General features: G+C 40.6%; 2 protein-coding genes across 2 annotated transcripts in view; both read right to left on the bottom strand.

Moving 5' to 3' along the window:
• The window catches only part of flt4 (fms related receptor tyrosine kinase 4), a 47,573-nt gene extending 40,806 nt beyond the window's left edge, over positions 1–6,767 (bottom strand). The window contains exon 1 of the mRNA XM_044040112.1: positions 6,469–6,767. Coding sequence (XP_043896047.1) covers positions 6,469–6,526 — 58 coding nt within the window. The 5' untranslated portion in view covers positions 6,527–6,767. The remainder of the gene's footprint in view (positions 1–6,468) is intronic.
• Positions 6,768–13,539: 6,772 nt separating this feature from the next.
• On the bottom strand, positions 13,540–20,605 carry trim105 (tripartite motif containing 105). Its single transcript, XM_044040771.1, has 7 exons — positions 20,530–20,605; positions 18,798–19,123; positions 16,147–16,242; positions 15,082–15,315; positions 14,970–14,983; positions 14,732–14,847; positions 13,540–14,603 (listed from the first exon to the last, which is right to left on the bottom strand). Exons 2-7 carry the CDS (start codon positions 19,092–19,094, stop codon positions 14,044–14,046), a joined length of 1,317 nt encoding a protein of 438 aa, XP_043896706.1. The 5' UTR covers positions 19,095–19,123; positions 20,530–20,605; the 3' UTR covers positions 13,540–14,043.
• Between the last annotated feature and the right edge of the window lie 1,473 nt (positions 20,606–22,078).

Here is a 22,078-nt window from a genome sequence, read left to right as displayed (position 1 = left end):
ATCACTGAGAAATGGTTTCCCCTCCTGAGAGAAGAAACCGAGTGTATATTCTGGTAAACGGTCCCATTCTCATACATGGCGCTATAGATGTCGAAAAACAAATACGTGACAGGCTCCTGAAACTCTTGCTGTGACTGTGCTGAGGCCAAACTTTAAGGAGCCCCATAACTGTTCTTGTTATCTAAATCCTGAAGATGTGGGTCATGAACAAGTCGTTGCTACTGTGTCATCTCTGTCGCAGCTAAACTAAATCACTGAAGCAGGAGCTGCAGAAAACAAGGTCAGAGTGTTGCGTGCCGGGGTCAACAATTACGACGCTGAAAGCGAAAAAAAATGGCAATTTCCCCAGGCTTTGCAATTAGTTTCTTTTCCATGAACCTCAAGTGACCTCAAAAGGCAAAGTGAGAGGTGTGATTGGAGTAAATTGACTTCCAACACACAGCTGCCTGAGACTGAGCAACACTTGGAATGTAATAGAAATAGAGGCTCTCCATGTAAGTGTTATAATGATGCTTGTTTCTAAGCGACACAAGGTCTTTGGTGTGTTGTAATATCCTCCTGTCAGCAATTGTGTCCCAAGATCCAGTTTCTGTCTTCTCAAAGAGCAGAGGGTGATCAACCAATAAATGCCACAATGCAATTGCCCTGCAGTGTTTGGCAACACCACTTCTAATCTTTAACAACTGTTCTCGACAGCGTTGAGGTTTTTGTAGCTGTCAACTCAAAAGATAATCTAGATTCTTTCCTGTAATGATACGCACGTCTCCTCAGCAAAATCCAAATCCAGTCCGCTTAAGATGCAACGAAAAGAAAATGTTCTCTCTCTCTCTCTCTCTGTCCTTCATGCTCATCGTCGGTCTCAATTAACGAGCAGCGTATGAATAATTCTGTCTACCAGGTAGAAGCGCGCGCGCGTGTGTAACTGTAACGACGCACTGGAAAGCCGGAGCTCAAGTGCTCGAGTGAGAAAAGCATAACTGAAATGAATGCTGTCTCTTTGCTGATTGCAGTGAGAAACAGCGACCTGTGCGAACTCGATGGAGAAAAGGAGGAGAAAAGAAATCAATAGGTTAAACCTCCTCTGCATGGTAATCATTTTTAAGTGTCGGAGAGTGATTTCGAGAATGCTAAGAGAGTCTCTACCTGCTGTGGCTAACGCTTCATTTGCATTTGTTTGCAAAGGATTCGTTCTCATTTCATGCACTCGGATCACTGCATGTGAAGGTTAGCGTGAAGAAATGGTTCTTTAAAATGTTCCTTTTGTTGAGTTATTCAGTCAGACTTCAGTGTGATATCGTCATATCGTGATAAGGTATCTGTAATGACGGCCCCTGTTGCATTGATACTTATTTATTATCAACAAAATGTGTTAAAATGTCACTCAATAACACCTAAAACACATAAATAAAACAAAAAGTGCTATATCTACAAATATCAAATATTGATTTGATTTATCTTGCGATATCTATCGATGTTGAATTACATAAAAAGTATATCATGATAAGATTCTTTCCCCATATCTCGAGTCTTTTTACTCCTTGAATACACTTCTAAACTACTGTTATACTGTTAGTCTTATAAATCCAGCTACTCTCAGCGCCTCGGCATCAAAATGTGAGAGATTTGTAGTTTTGGTAAACCCTCCACTTACGCACTTGTCCTCAAAAACACTTCAGAGGTGTGTTTGAAATGTAAATCACTCCCCGTGACTCTTTCCAATGGAATAAATAGACAAAACGATCTCCAGAAACACGAGAGGATGATGACAACAAAAAAACAGCAGCAGCGACGACGACGAAGAGAGGTGAGATGATCGTCATCATTGTCCCACATTAAACATAGTGTTTCAGTGCTTCCTAAACTCTGTTACCGTGTATATAAAGATATGCCAATACAATAAGAAGAAGTTGAGCAGATTCAGTCAGCTCTCCCTCCTCCTCTTTCCTTCGCCCAGGTGCTGGACTTGGCTGATTGCTCACCTGAGGCTCACCTGTGACCAATCTGGCTCATCACCTCCACTTCCTTCAGAGTATAAAAGACCAGCTGTTAGTCCACTTTTGCGGTGACCCTGCTCCATTCCACCTATGATCTTTTGCATTCCTGAACCTTGTACTCCACTTGTTTTTACGTACATTTACCTGATGAATGTTTCCATTACCTTAGTTCCTGCCTCCTGTTTCTCGTCGCTTTTGAGCTTTGTCAGATTTATCTGGCAGTTTCGTGGTCTACTGGTTTTGAATCAAACCATCTCAAACGTTCTATGTGAAGCTTAAAAGATTCACTTAGACCCATTTGTGTGCCCCCTGTAACTGTGCCACCTCTCCAAAAGAAAAATTCTGAACAATTTCAGACCAAATCTCAAAACTCCACATTTCAAGTAATCTCTTAGATTAACTCCTCCTTAATCCGTGTAACGATCATCTTAGTTTTAGCTGTATTTGTGAGAGGCTGAAGTCCGGTTTCTGTCCACACCACAGTCATGAAACGGCACTTGTCAGTGTGGTTAATGAGAATAAACATGCACTGAAGTACTGTAATAGTCTCATCAGTGAGTCTTCCAAGTTTGGTCATGCACTCAACATGTGGACCTGTGTTTGACGTGTTTTTGTGGGACAGGACAGTGATGGCCCACCTTTCAGGACAAAGATCATCTCCAGCGAAGAGTTTTTGGTTTTCATGGCTGCGTCCAAAACCAAAGATGCAATTTAAAACGTGGTCAGAACATGCCTGCTCACAGCATATTGAATTTGTAGAAGGTTTTTAGCCGCACCAACAAAATCATCGACCCTAACCTGTCCTACTTGTAAGTTCTGGCTGTTTTTTCCTTCTCTCCTCTCTGAAATGAGATTCAAGCTTTGGGAGCACCGTTTTGACGCGATGGAGGAGATCCAGCATGCTTGACGTGCTTACAGAACAGGACTTTCAGCGTGCGCCCAGTGTGGCAGGAGCAAGGGGAGTGGTGTACTGCTGCACACGATGACTTTAAAGTGGAGAGCAGCCAAATTTAAATGAGCTGCAGTCTTTGATTTTTGAAGGTTTCAAAACTTGGTGGAAAAACCATGAAAAGACAATAGAATTTAAAGAGGTTCTTGATTTCAACACAAACTAAATGAACTCTTGTTGAGTGTTTGTTTATGAGCCTGACAGGATTAGTAGAACTGAGGTCTGTCATAGATACAAAACCAAAGCGCTGGTCCAACGCTGAACTCAATGTGGCGTTCGAGGAATAAATAAAAGTTCTTACAATCCGTCCCGAGGGAGGACGTGAAGGGCTGGGCTTCATATACAAAGCATCCATTAGCACTTGGATGTGTGCAGTGGTTCAAAAGTCTTTGGGATCACAATGAACGTGTGCACAAAATCTAACCCGGCAACCCGTTTGAAAGAGTTTTCAATGAGGACTCATTGACGAATTGAAGAGTCCTCTGGCAAAAATGTGGCCACTAAAAAAAAAAAAAACATGGACCGGTCAGAAACGCAGAAACTAAAATACCACAGATGTTTTTCATCAACTTTCCAACACTAGCTTGAACATATTTGGCTTCTGCTGCACATTGCTGGTGTTGAAAGAGCTTATCTCTCAGCTCGAGCCTTATTTGGGATGTGGGTTCTCAAACATAATGAGAAAGTGAGCGACCAGACATTTAAATGCCCCTAGGCTCAAACTAACCCCGTGCCCGTGATGAGTGAGGCACAGGACTCTGTATTTATTTGGAGAACTGCAGCAGCAGCAGCAGAGTTCTTCTTTCATCATGGCTGCTGTCCAGCTGATAGAACGAGATACTGAAGGAGAGACACCGAGCGTCCACTCCTGAGGTTGAATCCTGAGATCAGTGCTGAGAATGGGGGGCTGTTGTTGGCAAAGGCAACTATGCCGCTACAAGAATAATACCCAAAGTCGAGGGTCAGATTTCTGGAATGATCTGATCAAGCAGAGGTATGCGTACAGAAAACACTCAGCTAAAAGCAACATCAACATCATGGACCCGAGACCCGCAGTAAGCCAGAGATCGTTCAGGCTTTAGTTCTCAGCTTGAGAGAGAGAAACAAAAAAATATCACTGATTTCAAAAGCTGCTTCTTTGACTGGTCGGAGGTGATTCAATCAGTAATTCACAGTTCACTTCAGTGATATCCTGTACCCAGGCGTCGTTTTTCAAATGAGACAGAAGCCGTGTAGCTGTGTCAGAAATGTTTTTGAAATGGCTCTAATTCAAAGCACAGACAGAGCGTGACAGGAGGATGGTAGAAAATGGCTCACGGTGAAATCTCCAAAAATGCAGCTGCTGCATTTACACCGGCCCCACGTCCCCACCCCCAATCTTCCCTTCAGATCAAACTAATGTCTCCAGCTCACAAGAATATTTGTATTTGTTGCTGAAAGACACTTGTTTGGAGTTTCTTGAAGCCAAGGACAAGACAAACAACTTTAAATATGATTTCCTTCAAAGAGCAGAGGGTTTTTTTTTTAATCCAGAGGCAAACAAATCATGATTTTGATTGTATCACACACATGGGTCCAAACCATGAGGCTGTAATTGAAAAATGTGTCTTTAATATGAAGCTAGTGGTTCTTCCTGCTTGCAGGATTATTGTTCTTCTACTCCGTGGTTTCAGCATCAGCTGAGGAGGATGAAGGGAGCCTGTGTGGTTGAAGTAACAGGGCAAACAAGTCTTTCCACAGATGAAACCACACACGGCACATCGGGTTTGTGTGATGAAAGAAGATTTGCTGTTCCAAGACACATACTATGGATGATTGGGAAGCTTTGATGTGTGTATTTCTTGTGAATGTTCTCTCTCCAGCAAAATAAGGATGGGCTGATATGATTGTCAGATTCAGTATCAGATGAAAAACTGGTCAAAATCCATCCATCCATCCATCTTCTACTGCTTTATCCTCCACATGAGGGGGCGTTTTTGGACTGTGGGAGGAAACCGGAGAACCTGGAGAAAAGCCACGCACACACAGGGAGAACATGCAAACTCCATGCAGAAAGGCCCTTGTTCCAACTGGGTTGTGAATCCAGTGCTAATCACTACGCCAACCATGGTTTGGATCCAAGAACCTTAAATACCACATAAACGCTTCAAATGCACGTCTGCCATGACGCTGCAGTGACCATCTGTACGTGGTCATACTTCAAAATAAAAGAAGAAGAAAAAGCAAAAACCTCTCAGACTGATATCGAGCCATCACTGCTGCAAAGCCTTGCAGAAAGTTTCTCAACATTTGCCACACGTAACGCAATCTGTCATCACAGAAGCTCTGTAATGTTTGCGGTTCCTCTGCCATAGCTGTGCGATGCTATGAGAGGCAAAAACAAGGCCACTGTTTATCTGTTCCTCCTCCCAAGTATACGATATGTGACCCACCCAGCCACAAACATATTCCCTGGGCTTTATGGACAGCTGTTTGACACAAGGAACAACTCCCAACATACACATTAAATCACCGCATGAGCAAAGCCGCCGCATAACTCAGCTGCAGTGCGCTCGGAGAGGATAGAATCAATCGCAGGGCCAGCAAATACACAACAGGGCAGTGAACTCATGGTGCTTTGACTCATTTAAAATGTAATATGACATTAAGATGTGCGGCTTTCGTGACATTTCTGCACGCAGCAAAGCTCGGAGGCAGATCGCTCTGAAAACAAGCTGGAAACAAGTCGGTTCGCATCCGACGGAGGTGACATTTTCTGACATTTCTTCTCAGGGATCTGAAGGAATCTGCCCTCTATCCTCCACATGAGTCAGCTCTGCTGCCACTGCTGCCTCTGATTATTAGGACCTTAATGTGCTGCTTACATGTGGATATATAGTCAATCAAATTATGCACCACAAAATCAGCTTTTTACTGCTCATGACTTAAGCACAACTATTAATACTGTAGCTCTAACTTGATGAAACACAATTACCAGCATGTCACCTCCTAGTGACTCATTAACTCAGACATTAACAGTAGATTTAAGATAAGATAATCCATCATTAGTCCCACAATGGGATGATGTGCAATACGACGGCAGAAGACAGTAAAAATAAAGGTAATAACAGAAGATGGTAATAAAAAGGTAAACAGCATACATTATAATCACAAATAAATGTAGAAAATATCATTAAGAATGATGTAAACAGCGTGTAAATGTGTGTCTGTTTTTGAAATATGCAAAGTACACTCATGTTAAAAGTTAAAGTTGTTATATTTTGTGCACGAAATTTGAAATAACTTTGAAAATTACGATTCATAAAACTGCTTCAACAACAAGTGTGGGTTCAAGCTTCAGCACATATAACCCCCCCCAGCTCAACATTTCTAAAACTTTGAGCCCTGTAAAAGTAAAAGCTCAGCGTGGGATCAATTATTGACTGAAAGGCAGTGTAAACAGTCGGCTCGAGCTCTTCTTTTATTGAAAAAAAAAAAGTTCTGCGCTCCAAACTTTCAGACTCCGAGAGTTAAAAGTCTCCTCACCTGTGGCAAATGCTATTCCAATCCAAGTCCGACAGAAACACGTACAATATGTCTTCATCTCCAGATCTCCGGTCCAGAAGTGCTGAGTGAGGTTTCTGGTTTTATATATATATATACATATATATATATGTATATTTAAAAATGTAAATAAATGCAGTGCTGTTGACAGTGATGATTATAATGAAGGAGAACGCGCAGTAACTCCAGTGGAGCGTGCGCGGAGGTTTTGGATGAAAGTCCGCGGATGGAGAACAAATTCAGGTGAATCTCAGTGAGTCGCGGTCTCTGCGTGTGTGTGTGTGTGTCCGTGTGTGTGTGTCCGTGTGTCGGTCAGTGCTCTGTTCACAGGGAGGACGGAGTCGAAATGTTGACGGAAAGAGAAAAACGTCCCCGTTTTGGAGAAAGGATGCATAAGGCACTGAATGGGATTTACAATGATTTCCTTTTCCTTTGCTCGTGACTCATGACTGAGGCGCGTGCACATACATCCATCCACTCCATAAAACAAGCCGAGTCCTGTATGTGTGTGTGTGTGTGTCTTTGTGAGGACCAAAAACTTATATACCAAGGAAGTGAGGACATTTTGTCTGGTCCTCACATTCGTACCCCCCTAAATATGGCGTTTTTGTGGTTAGGACCTGGTTTTAGGGTTAGAATTAGGTTTAAGTTAGGCTAAAAGTTAGGGCTTAAGCACTTAGTTGTGATGATTAGGTGTGTGCTGTGGTCCTCATCGGGCAGAATCTCATTTCTTAAGAACTGGTTAATGTTTGATGTGGGATTTGAATAGAATTGAATTAGAATTGGTTTTTGGACATTTACACATACAAGGAATTTGACTTGACTGTTCTGGTGTATTTAAATAGAATGAAATCTAATTAAATAAAACATAAACATAAAGTGGGTTGAAATGAATTATTGTCGTTATTTTTATATGGTTTACGACGTTAATATGACACAAATCTACATTTACGTTTAGAGTTAGGGTTAGAATTAGACATGAAGTGGTTTTAGTTAAGGATAGGGCTAAGGTTACAAATAAAAGGAGGACAGTTCAGAGTCCTGACAACGTCTGCTGTGCAAACATTCATCATCACTGTAGTTTGAATCATCTTGTTTACAGTTTTCTGTAAGTCATTTCACCTGTGTGTGTGTGTGTGTGTGTGTGTGTTTGTGTTTGTACTTGTATTTATATCTTTGTGAGGTCCAATAAACCTAAAAACCTATTTTTGTAGGGACATGTTTGACCTTATGGGGACATTTTGTCTGGGCCCCATGTTTTTTAGGGGTTAAGACCTGGTTTTAGTGTTAGTATTAGAACTGAGTTTATGTTAAGTTAAATGTTAAGGCGCGATGTTTGTGATGGTTACGGTTAATGAGTAAATGTTAAGGTTAGACTAAGGGGATAGGGAATGCATTTTGTCAATGATGTGTCCCTACGAAGATATGAAAACACATTTGTGTGTGTGTATATAATAATGCATTTTATTTAGGACACTTCACAGAGACGAACAATAATAAAAAACAGACGAGTACTTGTATGTATATCTCTGTGAGGGGCAAAATCTTGTAAACCACAGGAGGCAAGGACATCTTGGGACATTTAGGACATTTTGTCTGTTAAACCTCAAAATGGTTGTTTGTGATTTAAGTCCTGGTTTTAGGTTTAGAATTGCACACAAAAAACGATTAGAAAAACATCATTAAAGCCAAGTTAGGCATTTTGTTTTGATGGTTTGAAGGTAAGGGTGAGCGGTGAGGGGATGCATCATGTCTACAAACGTCCCCACAAATACAGGGAGACAAGTGTGTGCAGCAGAGTGAGGTCATTACGCTGCGGGGGGTTTAAATTACTGTCACAATTTAAACATTCAAATAAATTCTTTGAACCATTTTATTAAGAGCATATTGGCTGTCACATGATGTACGTCACGTCAGTGTTGAGATTGTCTTCTAAGGCGTGAGGAGAATGAGATACCAGTGAAAAACAGGATTCAAAGATCACAAAGAAATTCAGCTTGCTCTGTTTACGCACAAGTTTGTTTACTAAGTTGATAAAATGGACTGACATTGGTTCAGAGACACATCTACATGATGAGGTGACCCCTGACACAACACTGCACCATTCCAGTGATTCAAGTTCAGTGATTACAGTCCACCTCGTCTCTCTCTCTCCACTATAATTTACAAGGCGTCTCCCTAACCTTCATGACAAAATGTCCTTTAATGCATCACGTCCTCTGTATAAGACCTATAAAAATCATGCTGACACTGGTTTCACACTGTACAAAGTAGACTCAGCAATGTACAATTTTTCAGATGCTGTCCAAAACTTTTTCCTTTTTCACTTTAGCATAAAACAATATGCCATTGATTTTTCATTTATTTTAATCCTTGGAGTGTTGTTTTATTTTTTTTTTCTAAATTCACCACAGGAGGAACGACCACCACATGGAGCAAGCACATAGGAACAAAGACACACCTCAGCAGGGACATTTTGGAGGACTATTATTTTGATTGTCTTTCATCTACAAACAATTTGTCTCGCCTCTGACTTAAAGCGACACAGTGTAGAACTTCAACCATCGAATAATGTCTCCAATGTCTCCTCTGTCAAAGCCCGAGCAGGTCTGCGTCTCCTGCGTTGGCACTAAAGAACATCTGGTTTGAGGAACTACAACATTATACTTTGTGCAAAGCTCTTCCAGCTTTGTCCGTGTCCATTTAGCCCCTCTGTACTCAACATCCATCTTCTTTTGGGAATCCTCAGAGTGTGAATGAAAATCTGATTCTGAGAGAGCAGCGTGCCCGTAGAGAGCTGCTGTCTGCCCTGTTTTATTTTCCAGAGAGGGATTCAGAAAATTGAAAACTCATGTACCATAATCACTGAGAAGTGAAAAGTCAAAGAGGATACAAAGTGTGGCCAGTTGGATGATAAGTCACACACACGCGCGCACACACACAGCTGTACAGACCTATGTGCAGCTGTGACTGGACCTCCAGTCAGGCCTGTCATGGAGCCACAGAAGAACCAGCAAGCCCATTTGAGCCAGCATGATCAATCGCAGACAGCTCTCCTTTCCAGCACCATGAGCGTGCCGTGAAATCAATAGCACGCCGAATCTCCAATCGAAAATCCATTAAAACAACAACAACAACACTGGCTGACTGTAACTGAGCTTTCAGAAGTGCTGAGCAGCCACATGAGATTATCCACTGTGGTTTCTGAGCGGTGCACCTATAACATCAGGAGCGTGTGGAATAACAGGAATCATTTTGTGTTATTGTGGGAATATGTTTCCCCGCCTCCCTGACCAGAAACCACTACGCTGTGATTGAATGGTTGTAATCAAAATGTCCCCCTGGTTCGGAGCCGCGCGGCGCGTTCGGCTTCTGGGGAAAATGAACACACTAAATCGTGCTGATTGTCTAATAAAGCCTCGTCCAGAGACTTACCAAATCTTATTATGCGTATGAAACAGATGAGGGTGAATGCATGAAAACACTCAAGTGTCCAATATAATAAACTGCACACTCAAGCATTGAGACAACAGTGATGATAAAAAAAAAAAAAGAAAAAAAAAGAAGCACAATAGCCCTCATGCAGGATGGGTCAGATGAAAAGGTTTGAGTTTATAATCCTGCTGGCTCTTGAGAGACTGAGACTGAGGGCTCAAGGACTCGTCCTTGTAGTGCCAGCACTCTATCCGGCCCATCCTCAGCTCAGGAAACACATTACAGATCCACTGGTATTATCATAGGAAGGATGTGGAGTGTGCATGCAGCCTGCTCACTCTCTCACTGTGGGCCTGTGCACTTTAATGCACTGTGCCAAAGCTGCTTTGAAGTGGCTGTCCCTGTTCTGGTTCTGGTTTTGTTTTGATTGCAGCAGCCAGAGTTTTCTCAGTAGTAGATCGGAGTTTGCGCCCCCGACAGGAAGATGGAACAGCGAAGCAGCATGTGTTCATGTAAATTATTCACCAACTCATTAGTCATAGAGCCGGTGCACTGAGTGCCATGTGGCTGGTCAGTCCTTGTACAGATCCATGACGTTTCCTTTGAATTAGGACCGGAACTTATTAACAAACAAACAAACAAACAAACAAAAGTGGGATTGTTCAAAACTGTGTTTGCTCTGAAGTGGAAGTTAAAGGAACTCGTCGACTGTGGTTTTAAACGATTATAGGGACAGAAAACAACAAACAGAAATGTTTCATATGAGGTCAAACTAATTGATTCAATAATTATTTTTGTGCAATACATAAACATTATATTGACATACATTGAACCTCAAACCATAATTTGAATATTTTCCATCCATCTTCTACTGCTTTATCCTTCAAATGAGGATCACGGGGGAGCTGTGCCCATTTAAAAAAGTTATTATTTAAAACATTTTGTATTGTATTCTTTGGAGGGCTGCTATTAATGGCCTTATTATCATGTTATATTATATTTATTTATGTATTTATTTGAAGCTGGTTTTCTCCACCCATTCAGTTTGCTTCGCTTTTTTTTCACCAGCAGGTTGCTGAGGATAACATTAGGGTCAGCACAGGAAACAGCAGCCGGAGGATGGAGATGAATTTGACCCTAGCCGTCAAAATGTGGGACGGAAACCCACGTTCATTGAAAAACAAACATAAAAAGCTTGACAAAAAGGGGGGTAAAAGATGCTCCGGGCTGCGTTGAGTTGGATGATACGATATTGTGTATTCTTTCATATCAAGATTCATTTATTGAAAATATAGGATTAACCTGTTATCCAAACAGACCACGTGTTTCAGTACAGATGTACAGATAATGTGCAATATCTGTATCATAATCATGTGCAAATCTCAGTTACACTTTACATACTGTAACTGGCACTTTACATGAACACATCATGTGTTTTATGTCTACTGTGCTTCATGTATTCGACTACAGATGTAATCTGGCATGAATGAATGTGATTGTTTATTAATATGTATCATACTTTTGTTCAAATAAATTCAATTAAATGGGATCTGTGGCACATAAACTACACCATAGAAATGTTATGTGGCAGATACTTCATGTTACTTAGTGACGGTAACTTAGTTACTTAGTTACCGTGATGATTGTCTTTATTGTTTTATAGGTTCAATTTAGGTGACGTTGTTTTTAAGCAAAAACTAAAATAATTTTATAGACAGGATGAGATTAAAGGGCTGTTTCACTTGTTTTATTTCCACTTGGTCAGGTGAAGCACAAACTTGAAGTCGTTATGATGCTGATGTGTTGGTTTAATTCACATTCCAACACAGAGTTGGATTAAATTTGACAAGTTATTTTTATTTATTTTTCAGATCTGCGATTCAAGAGCAGTGTATGGCTTTTATTTTCTTTGAAGGAAGTGACTTTGACGTCAAATTGATGTCAGTTTTATGTATTTATTTCAATCCCAACTTCCTCTGTTGTTGTGGGAATGAGACACGCCTCTCAGATCCACTGTCTAATGAACGAATAACACATTTATCTCTGGAAATTAGTAAAAAAAAAAAAAAAGAACAATATGTTTTATGGGTGAAGTGGACCTTCAACAGCAACAGCATAGAAGGAGCGAGTTGAACGATTTCAATCTGCATTTGTACATTGAAGTGAGTGACCAGTGTGTGACATGTGGGTTGTAAACGCACCCATACCCATGTCGCCCCTGTGCAGGAAAAGCATGGCTCCCCCTCTGGTGTGGTTCATTGTGCCACTTTTCCAGTCAGCAGAGAAGGCAACAGCATCCGGCTTCATCGTGCCCCCGAGGGCCGTCCAGCAGCACACAGGCATCACCACTGTCACTCTGTTTATCTGACCTTTCACCTGACAGCAGGAAACAGGACGTCAGGGCTCTTGTGTGTTTGTGAAGATAACCCAGCGCCCGCCTATTCTCACTGTTTAAGTGTCAGAGCTCGCTCATGTGTTCAAAAGTCCCAGTCCAGGTGCAGGAGAGTCAACAACCCTCCACCGTCACTCTTGACTTTGGATCCACATCAAGCTCAGTGCTTTGATGGTGCTTAATAACATCCTCGATTATTTGGAGTGAGGTCACTTAAGTGTGCAGAGACACAGCTGCAGAAAAGAGTCCAAGACGGTTTATTTAAAGATGAAAACGTGGATCTGCTTTATTATTCTTACATCAGCACTTTGCTTGATCTGTACACGACAGAATGTGCAATATGATTGATATGAACACAATGCAAGTTGAAGACAAGCACTTAAGTAATTCCTCTTGTGCTAACATAACAAATCAACAGTCCAGTGCATTACATCTCATGTTCTTGGCACATGTAATTTATAGAATACAAATGAATGTGCAATGGTGTGATAGAAGCAGCTAAATCTAACTCATAAAGTGTCGTGAAACATCAATATAAATGTATGTAAACTAAAGTAAAAAGCAGGTAAAACCATTGAATCAAACAGAATAGAAAAGTAATATTCACTGATACTGCTCGCTGATTAAACTCCAGGCCGATTGTAAAAACTTTACAAGTGAGCCTACAGAACATGTTGTAGAATTATTCTGATTACATTATAAAGATTATTTATATCTCCCTTGAAGACATATTTGGTTGAATAGTCGAGATGCATCAGAGCCTCACTATATTCAACCCAAAAATAATTTCTGCTGATTGCTTCAGCAAAATGATAACAGTATAATGATTTTTATATATATATATATATATATATATATATATATATATATATATATATATATATATATATATATATATATATATATGATAAAAAAACATGATGATGAATGATAAAAGTCTTGTGTTATCATGGTCTGGGTTATACTTTCCATGTGTTTCCACCATGGTCCTTACAACATGGTTATGTCATCAACTGCCTATGTCCACAGCAGTGCACACAGACCATTCGCAGACGTATCACATTTTGTGAGAGTACAAACTGATTGTACACGATCGACCCACCAATTACATGACATAAAAAAAAAAATGTAATCAAAAAATAGTGTTCATCCCACTAAAACCAAACTTCAAATGATTCACAATGATTCACTTTCGCAAGTTGAAGTTCAGTTGAAGTTTGGTTGGACTAGTCTATTTGCTACAATTCACACCTCCCTGTGTAGACAAAAATAGAAGAAGCCAGTGTACAGAAGCATACGACAGCAACCATGGCAAAATTCAGCCTGGTACAGTGTTTTTGGGGCTAATGAGGAGATCAACTTTATGCTCCGTCAGCTCATAGAACTGAAACTTCTAAATTCATGGATGGTAGGAAGCCTCAGAGTAGTGTTCGACCAGCTAAGCCGGACACTGCCTGCTAACAAGCTGGGTGGGGTATCACAACCTAGCGTGACGGAGGCTAACACACAGCTAAACTTAACTGTGCGTGGAACTGTACTTATAGACGACAAGAAAACACAAACTGCTGGTGAGAAACTGCCATTACAAGTACACTTGATGACAGATCCTCATTTTAGTATGAAAGGAACCATACGCACATCTCTGTGGACAAAAGTATGACCCTAGGCCTAATGCAAACAATGGCAATGGACTTCTTACAAGCTGAAAAGCTTTCATTGATTATCAATTGTTAGCCGGACATTGCGACAGGTGGGTAGTGGAGGAGTCTGATTGGCTGAGGCTCCTGACTGCTGCCACTAATGCACGGGCTGAAGAAGGGAAACACCTTGCCCCTCGGCCCGTTGGTGTACGAATAAATCAGACTCATGTCGTCGGCATTGTAGAAGGACACCCACCTCTCCTCGCAGTCTACGAACACACCGAGCCTCCGAGGGGAAGAGCTGAGCTGCAACCTTGTCCAGGGCTGGGTGCCGGCAGAGTACTCATTCCTGTTGCGGAGTCGCAGGGTCCAGTAGCCTCTTTCCGGACTCAGCTTGATCCGCGAGTGCCTGTCTACGGCCTCTGAGGCCACGCCCATGTCCCATTTAGGTTTGGTGCCCACTTCGACCTCCCAGTAGTGTCGGCCTGAGTAGAAGCCCTGAGACGCCAGAATGTTAACGCACTGGAGGAAGCGCTTGTTGTTGTCTGTGTGCCACGTCACGCTGTCATATTCGACAGCGACAGTTTTATCCCTGGAGACTCTGATGCTCGGATGCGCTGTGTCAACGTCAAACGTTAATGGGGACGGACCTTTGGGATGAAAGTATTCATTAAATGTTAATAGTGATATTTTGTATAAATATCCTGTCATTTGAACAATGAGGTTTTTACTGTTCCTCAGTTTCACCAGAGACCGTACATCAGAGGGTAGAAATTACCTGGCTTTAAAGATTTGAACATTTTCCTCCATGTGATGTACTGCAAAGGTGCCAAGTATTTGCTACTGAATGCATTTGTGTCCAACTCTGGAGCACTATCCACCTGTGGACATTGTCTGTACAGAGAAGAGGAGAAAAAAGAAAACGTTAACCTAGAATCATTTATTCTCAGCTCAAATTTATGTCGAAATGAAATAAGTGCATGACAGGTGGTCGCAATACCAACATGAACACTTACCTTAGCTGTGGGAGCTACAGAGGGAAATGAAAGGAAATCCCGTTAAAAAAAAAAAAAACTATTTCAACTGAAATTACATGACATGCTGTGACATTGTAAACTTTGATTTCACCTCAGTCAATACGATATTCTCGGTGGTAGCGCTCGCCTCCTCCAGCACTCTCATGTTCTCCTCCACCTCCCTCATGGCCAGCTTGATGGCCTCCAGGTGGTGCTGGACCTTCTCCAGCTCCTCCTCCTGCTCTCTCCTCAGCTGCTCCAGCATACGCGTCTCCTCGTCGTGCAGTATCTGACGGAGAGCACCAAACTCACCTCTGACACGAGCCTGCAGATCTGCTCCAAGTCTCTGAGAGGAGGACACATGGACGTTACACCTAAGATACATAATGTGGATGTTTCTGTTGGCAGTAAAAGCAGAATCTAAGCTCTTAATATTCTTTCTCAAATCATATGCATCACATTATCCACTCTCTACCATATTTAGGGCTGTCTGCGTGAATCTTTCTTACTGACCATAAGCAACGCCTGTGTTGTGTTCATGACTCATGTTAGCTCCATGTGACTATCCGTACAAACATTGACTCATACACTGCTCAACAAGATAAACTCTCTGAACACTCGTAAAGTCTGTATTTTTAAGTTGCAGAATTTTATAAACAAAGACCAGGCTACAAAACAAATTAAGTAATGCCACCTGATGATTAACACTGCAACCACCGGTTTATTTCAGCTACAATCAGTTACACTTCAATCTAGACGCGGGACCACTAACAGGTCGAACTCTCACTCAAGAACTAATTTCAGGAGAAAACAAGCAAGCGGCAATAAAGGTCCACTTAGCAATACAGACATCGCCGTGTCAAAACAACAGTTTCTCATGTACACAAGCAATGTTAGTGCTTCAATGTTTCTTCCTCGTGTAAACATGGCAGGAGTAGAGATGGAGTAGAGATGGAGAGACAGGAGAAAGGGTTTCCTTTGTCGACACACACAACCAAGTCAAAAGGCGAGGACGGCGTTTATGCATCCAAGCATGAGACCATTATGTTTTTACATATCAGAGCAGAAACTGTCTGCAAACACAGCTAAATATGCACAGTGACATTTTGCAAACAGTCATTAGAGGGACATGTGTATTCTTATCTGTTAAGTGCCACCATCTCCCGGAGCAGAGCACCTTTATTGTTTCCATCTTGTCTTTTTCTTTGCGAATACTATTGCTGAGGTCCTCCCTCCGCAGGCAATGGTTCTCCAAAGTCTCTCTCAGTTGTTTCTGTGCGACAATATGCAAAACATGTATGTGTCAGAAACTGTGGCAGAGGCAATTCAGAAAATAAAACAACTCAAAAATAATATAAAAATATGTTTTTGTCTTTGTGGCTTATTTTTCAATTAACCAGCATATATTGAGCTCACTGGAGTTGGAAGTACTTTGGGGTGTTGAATTAAACTGCACTGTATCGGCAAGTGCAGGGTCCAATTTTATCACCCACCAAATAGCATTAGATTTACTGTTTGGTGAGTAAATCATTGAAGATTAAATGTCGCGTAATAAAACACTTTTTCACCAAAAGTCTCTGCCGCATATTGATTTATAGACGCTGCGTTTCTGTCATACGCACATATTCTGTGAAGAGCTGCCCGTGCTCTGCCTCTGATTGACATTTATTGCTGGATAGGCCCCCTAACACCTGTTTTTTTAAACATCCACTAACGTGCGGATGTTCTCCTAAAATCGTGTGGAGGAGCCCGATGTGAGAACACCAAGGTTCACAAAGGTCGTGAGTGTCCTGCCTCCAGAATGCTTAAGCCAGGTCCAGATATACAGGTCCTGCTGTTGTGAACGAGTCTGAACTGTATCAAGATTTAACAAGCAAACCCTTTTCACAGACAAGAGTGGATAAAGGGGGATGTTCACGATGTGCTTACAGAGGAAAACTAGAAAACTACAACCCTAAACTTTCCTCTATGTTACCCAGAGGAACAGCATCTCTGAATGAGCTGAACCAGACATTAAAAGGAGTGTTTAGCAGGTCAGCCCTGCTGTACAGAAGACCACGTAATGATCTGGAGCTCAAACACAAGGCCTCATAAACAACATGCAATGCCATCGTGAATATGATACTAAGTAGCTGCGGCATGCCAACGTTCAATCAAGTGATCATAGTCTCAATCAAATCATGAATAATAGCCAATCAGACGCGGCGTAGAGGACGGATGTTGCACAGAAACACTTGCTGCTCGTCACAATCAGGGACATTAAAATCAGAGTGGTGATATTGACAAGAAGGAATGAAAACCCCACAGAGGAAAAGGACGGGAAAAAAACATCTGCCACAACAAGTTTTGTGAACAATGGAGATTTGGAGGTAACCTTGTTGTAGAAGGACGTCTACAGTAATGTGGAGACTATAGTATATTGTTCTGTGTCTTGCTCTTAAGAAAAACAACATAATTTTTTTTTAAAAAACACAGACTCAATCAGAGCATCTTCTCTCTTGTCCCTGAAGTTCATGTACAACATTTTCAATGCTTTGAAATAGGTGTCTCTTAAAAAAATGTAACACATGTATTATGAAAACCTTTTGGATTCTGGCTTCTCTACTTTGTATTTAGCATAATGATTGTAGTATCTACAAATGAAACATGTTTGACCTGTGGATTTGTTTTTCTTCTTAATCCTGGATAGATGTTCATGTTTGTTTGTTTTGGGTTTTTTTTGGGTTGATTTCCACTTCCCTGTTCCCTGTAAATGTCTTGTCATCACCATAAAAATTAGCCAACAGCTCGTGGAGACTACAGGATGTGCCCCACCAAAAAACATAATCATCCCATAATTACTTTTTTTGTTAACCAAACAAGATAGAACTTGTTAATTATTGAACTTTAGAGGTGTACGAAAGTGGATTTTATTACCTTTGGTCTTTGTGCAAAGCTAAGCTAGTTCAGCTGTTGTGCTTTAGCTTTACATTTAGTCAGAGAGCTATGCGACCATACTGTTGCATAAGACTCTTCCTGATACTGAATGCTTTAATAATTCCACTTCATAAATATTACAAAGATGGAATTATTTGCAGAAGTTTCATCAAATCCAAAAGTGCAGGTTGTTTTATTATTCTGGCTGGGTTTTACAATATATCCTGTCTTACAAAGTAATATAAAATGTGAGCATAGAGTGAACTTTGTACTGAGCAATTGAAACCAGATACGTTCAAACTTAAGTGAAACAAACACAAGTGTTTTTTATTTCTATTTCTAATCTTATTTCTTATTTCTAATATTTGTTACACTATTTGAAATGACTCAGCACAACTGTGTTGTTCACAGCTTCATAGTTCATAAATGGTCTAAAATGTCTGCATCGGACTAACATCAGTATCTGTAGATAGTCGAGTTTGTGATATCAGTGTCAGACACAAAAGAGTGATATTGTCCCATCCCTGATAAACAACACAACCAGCTGAGTTAGTTTGTTTAGCGTATGTAACATAAGAGACATTCTGGCCTACAAATTTCATTGTTGAATCTTATTAATGTTTGCAAGCAGGTGCCATTTTCATTTTTTCCTGATTGATTGACACTTTTCAATTACAAAAAGCACAAGTATTTGCAGATATCAATAACCTTCATGAGAGTGGAAACATGTCTGTCACTTGAGAATGCAAGGCAGTAGGAAGAAAAATCAATCAATGTCAAATGATCAGTTTGCTTGAGGGAAAAACATCTGACACATTCTGTAAATGAGCAGAATAAGGATCAGGAAGGAGACAAACAGTATCATGGGTAAACATATGCACAGGGGGGTGAGAGTGAGGGGAGTGAACTCACCTCAAGGTTCTGGATGTAAGTGTGTGAGGTGCTGGCCCTGACCTTCTCCACCATGGCAGCAACCAGATAGTTGGTTTGAAACTGCTTGCAGGTGAACTCCTTTCTGCATTGTGGGCAGGTGACCGGCCCGTGTGTCGTTCTCCAGTACCTGGAGATGCAGGGTTTGCAGAAGTGGTGCATGCAGCCCAACATGACCGGCTCACGGAACAAGTCGCAGCATATGGGACACGTCAGATCCTCTCTCAGGCTGCCTTTGGTGGCTGGAGCAGCAGCAAGAGGAGCAGCAGCTGCAGCCATGATGATGACTCCTGCCCTCGGAGGTCACACTGAGGGAATAGGGATGAAATGATATTGTCAATTTCACAATATCAACAATATCACGAGAAAAAGGTGTATCATTATTGTCATGGACCTGAGACATGATCAAACAATTGCTCTTCAGGGCAAAAAATGGTGGAGTGGAATGGAGCAGAGCAGAAAGTAGGAACTATAAAGACCATCATCCCATGTGTACTAATCATCCTTCACACTCTGGTCCCTACCACTAAAACATTGCAGTAATAAATGTACTCTTCAGTTCAGACAGTGTGCAAGTCTCCCTGCTATTAGATTATTGATTTTGTTTTTCTTTCTTAAAAAAAAGTATGTGCAAAGTTTTCTTTCCAGTTTCAAAAACTGACACTGCACCAGTCAAATCGCAAGGCTTCACAACAGGATTTTGTTTTGCAACACACTATTTTTGTATACAGTCTATAGTTCAAAGTCTAAGGTTTCCTCACACCAAACTCAATTTATGATTTTAATTGATTTTTTTCCATCTTGAAAACAAACTATAATAACATATAAATTATTCAAAACGCCTTAGGGTTAAAGTGCAACAAAATGCAAGCCTCGAAACAAGTATATACACAAGAAAGCAGGCCCTGCCATTGTAAACAACAGCAAAACTAAAAACATATCAGCAAAATTTCCCAAACTCTTATCTTAATTACGGGAGACCGAGGGGAGTGTCGTCTGTGGGAGTTAAAGAGAAAAAAGTTTTTTATTAAGAAGCAAAAAGATAAGGTGACTCTTATTTACTTAAAATTCCTCATATATACAGTAGAACAGTATTTCTGAAGAGAAAGCTTGCGTCGCTAAAAACCATGGCTCTAGAGGATTTTAAAAGCTTTATTACTATAACAGCATCACACTATATATCATCATGTGGACCTGTGACTGCTAATATCGAGATTAATATCTTTACATTAGTGTTTCATAACATTTTTTTTTTTTAATCTTTCCATCCCAATAAGGAAATGAAAGCAAAAGTGTGGATTAGGCGTTTCCGAGAACAAGTGTACAGTGGAGAGATGAGTCAGCTGCAAATGATTAAAATCAGAGTATGGAAACAAAGTTCACAGTATTACATAATATGATTAATACTGAACAAAAAAAACAAACAAATCGATGGAAACATGAACACACACCCTCCTCGTTCACTCTGCACCCATTTTAAGTGTTAACAGGAGCCACATTACGTGGAAACTTTAGAAGGCGAGTGATTTATCACGGGACGCAGTAAGCTAGCTTCTTATTTTGTCGTGTAACAGCAGCGTTAGATCATGTTTTGTTTGGTTTCGGACGTTCAGCTCCGTAAAACAGCGACATTTCAGCAACATTCAACACACTACATCAAATGTTTGACGCGGTAAAAACGTTTAATATCTGACCAACGTTTTGTTAAACTCACGTTTATCAGCTGTTCGGGGAACTGTCACCTCTGCTCTGCACTCCTGTGTCTGTTGCTGTTCTCGAGCTCAAGACGGCAGAACGTGTACTGCGCATGTGCAACACACAGCCCCGCCCCTGTTTTGGTCCATCACTCTCACAACAAACATTCTATTATTTTATTACAGGCCAGATAGTTTTCTTCTTTTCTCACTCTGAATTAATCCATCTTCCATGAAAATGACAATTTAAAAACACACATTAATTTCTCCACTTTCTGTGCACATTTACAAAGCTGCTGCTTATTATCATAACCTACATGGCCCTCACTATTACAATTTTACAGAACAGCCTTTCATGATATCATTCTATACTCATGCTTTTTATGCTTTTGATATGCTGTTGTGGTTATTATTATATGTCTATGTTGTGATGTGTGTGGACGCCAGGAAGAGTATCTGTGACATTCGACATTGATAATGTTAATAGTAGGCACGTGTATCTAGATGAGACTGAACAATAAAAACACCTTCAAATCACTGGATAATATACATTTCCCAGTTCAAATGAACCAATTTGTAATAGTTTGTATATATACAAACAACAATTTTATTAGACCACCACCCAATGTAAGGTTTATGCCACAGCTGCTCTAAATATCTAACAGCATTGGTAATTATCATATAATAATAGTATAATAATGGTTAATACACCACTATGTAAAAGCTCTTCAACTGGAATGATATTTTTAATGCTAAAATAAATATTATTGTTATGCATGAATTTTCTAATTTACTGTTTTACAAAAAAAAACTGAAAAGGCAGTAGTAAATAGTAAAGCACATTATTATTTCTTGATTAAAATGTCAAATAGCGATTTACTTTCATTCCTGAACAGAAAAAAATAAATAAGTTTTTGAAAGATTTCTAAAATATGTTAATAATATGTTTTCGCCTTTTTCTGTCAGGTGGTCTAATACATTTGTTAAGCACTGTATATATTCCACTTCATTTAGAAAATAACCATCTTCCCCAGAGCCACAACTGTTTTTAAAGACTCTGTAAACATGAGCTTTTAAATAAACACTAACATTTCATGTGACTCCAAGTATGTCCGTCTATTTAACATATATATGAACACACAACTTGATCAGGCTGAGATCATAAATTACTCCTCACACCACCAGTGACCCTGTCTTGGAATAAATGAAACAGCACACCAGGAGGTGTAATTGGAACACTGCACACTAATGTTTACGCCACTGGATCCAATTTGCACACTTCAAACAGTGTCCATCCTTTTAACTCTGCTTCCAAATCACTAAAGAATTAAATGTTGTCATCTGCAACAGGCTCCAGTCTCTGTCTACCAAGTTTGACACAAAATTGGATTGGGGAATTGGTTGACCACTAGTTTGCAGCCCATGTGAGAGAGGCACAACAGCTCCAGTGTAAGCTGTGCGATGTGACGATACTGCAGTGGCACCAGTGACCTCATGGGAGCTGGACAGAAAGCTGTGATCAGACTGAGGCCAGTGGAGCGTCCACTCCCCAGCCATATGGAGGGGAGT

This window comes from Solea senegalensis, linkage group LG12, assembly GCF_019176455.1.
Source record: "Solea senegalensis isolate Sse05_10M linkage group LG12, IFAPA_SoseM_1, whole genome shotgun sequence".
NCBI classification, from domain to species: Eukaryota; Metazoa; Chordata; class Actinopteri; order Pleuronectiformes; family Soleidae; genus Solea; species Solea senegalensis.
Note: the sequence above shows the minus strand (reverse complement) of the source record. Positions and strands in the feature narration are given on the sequence as shown.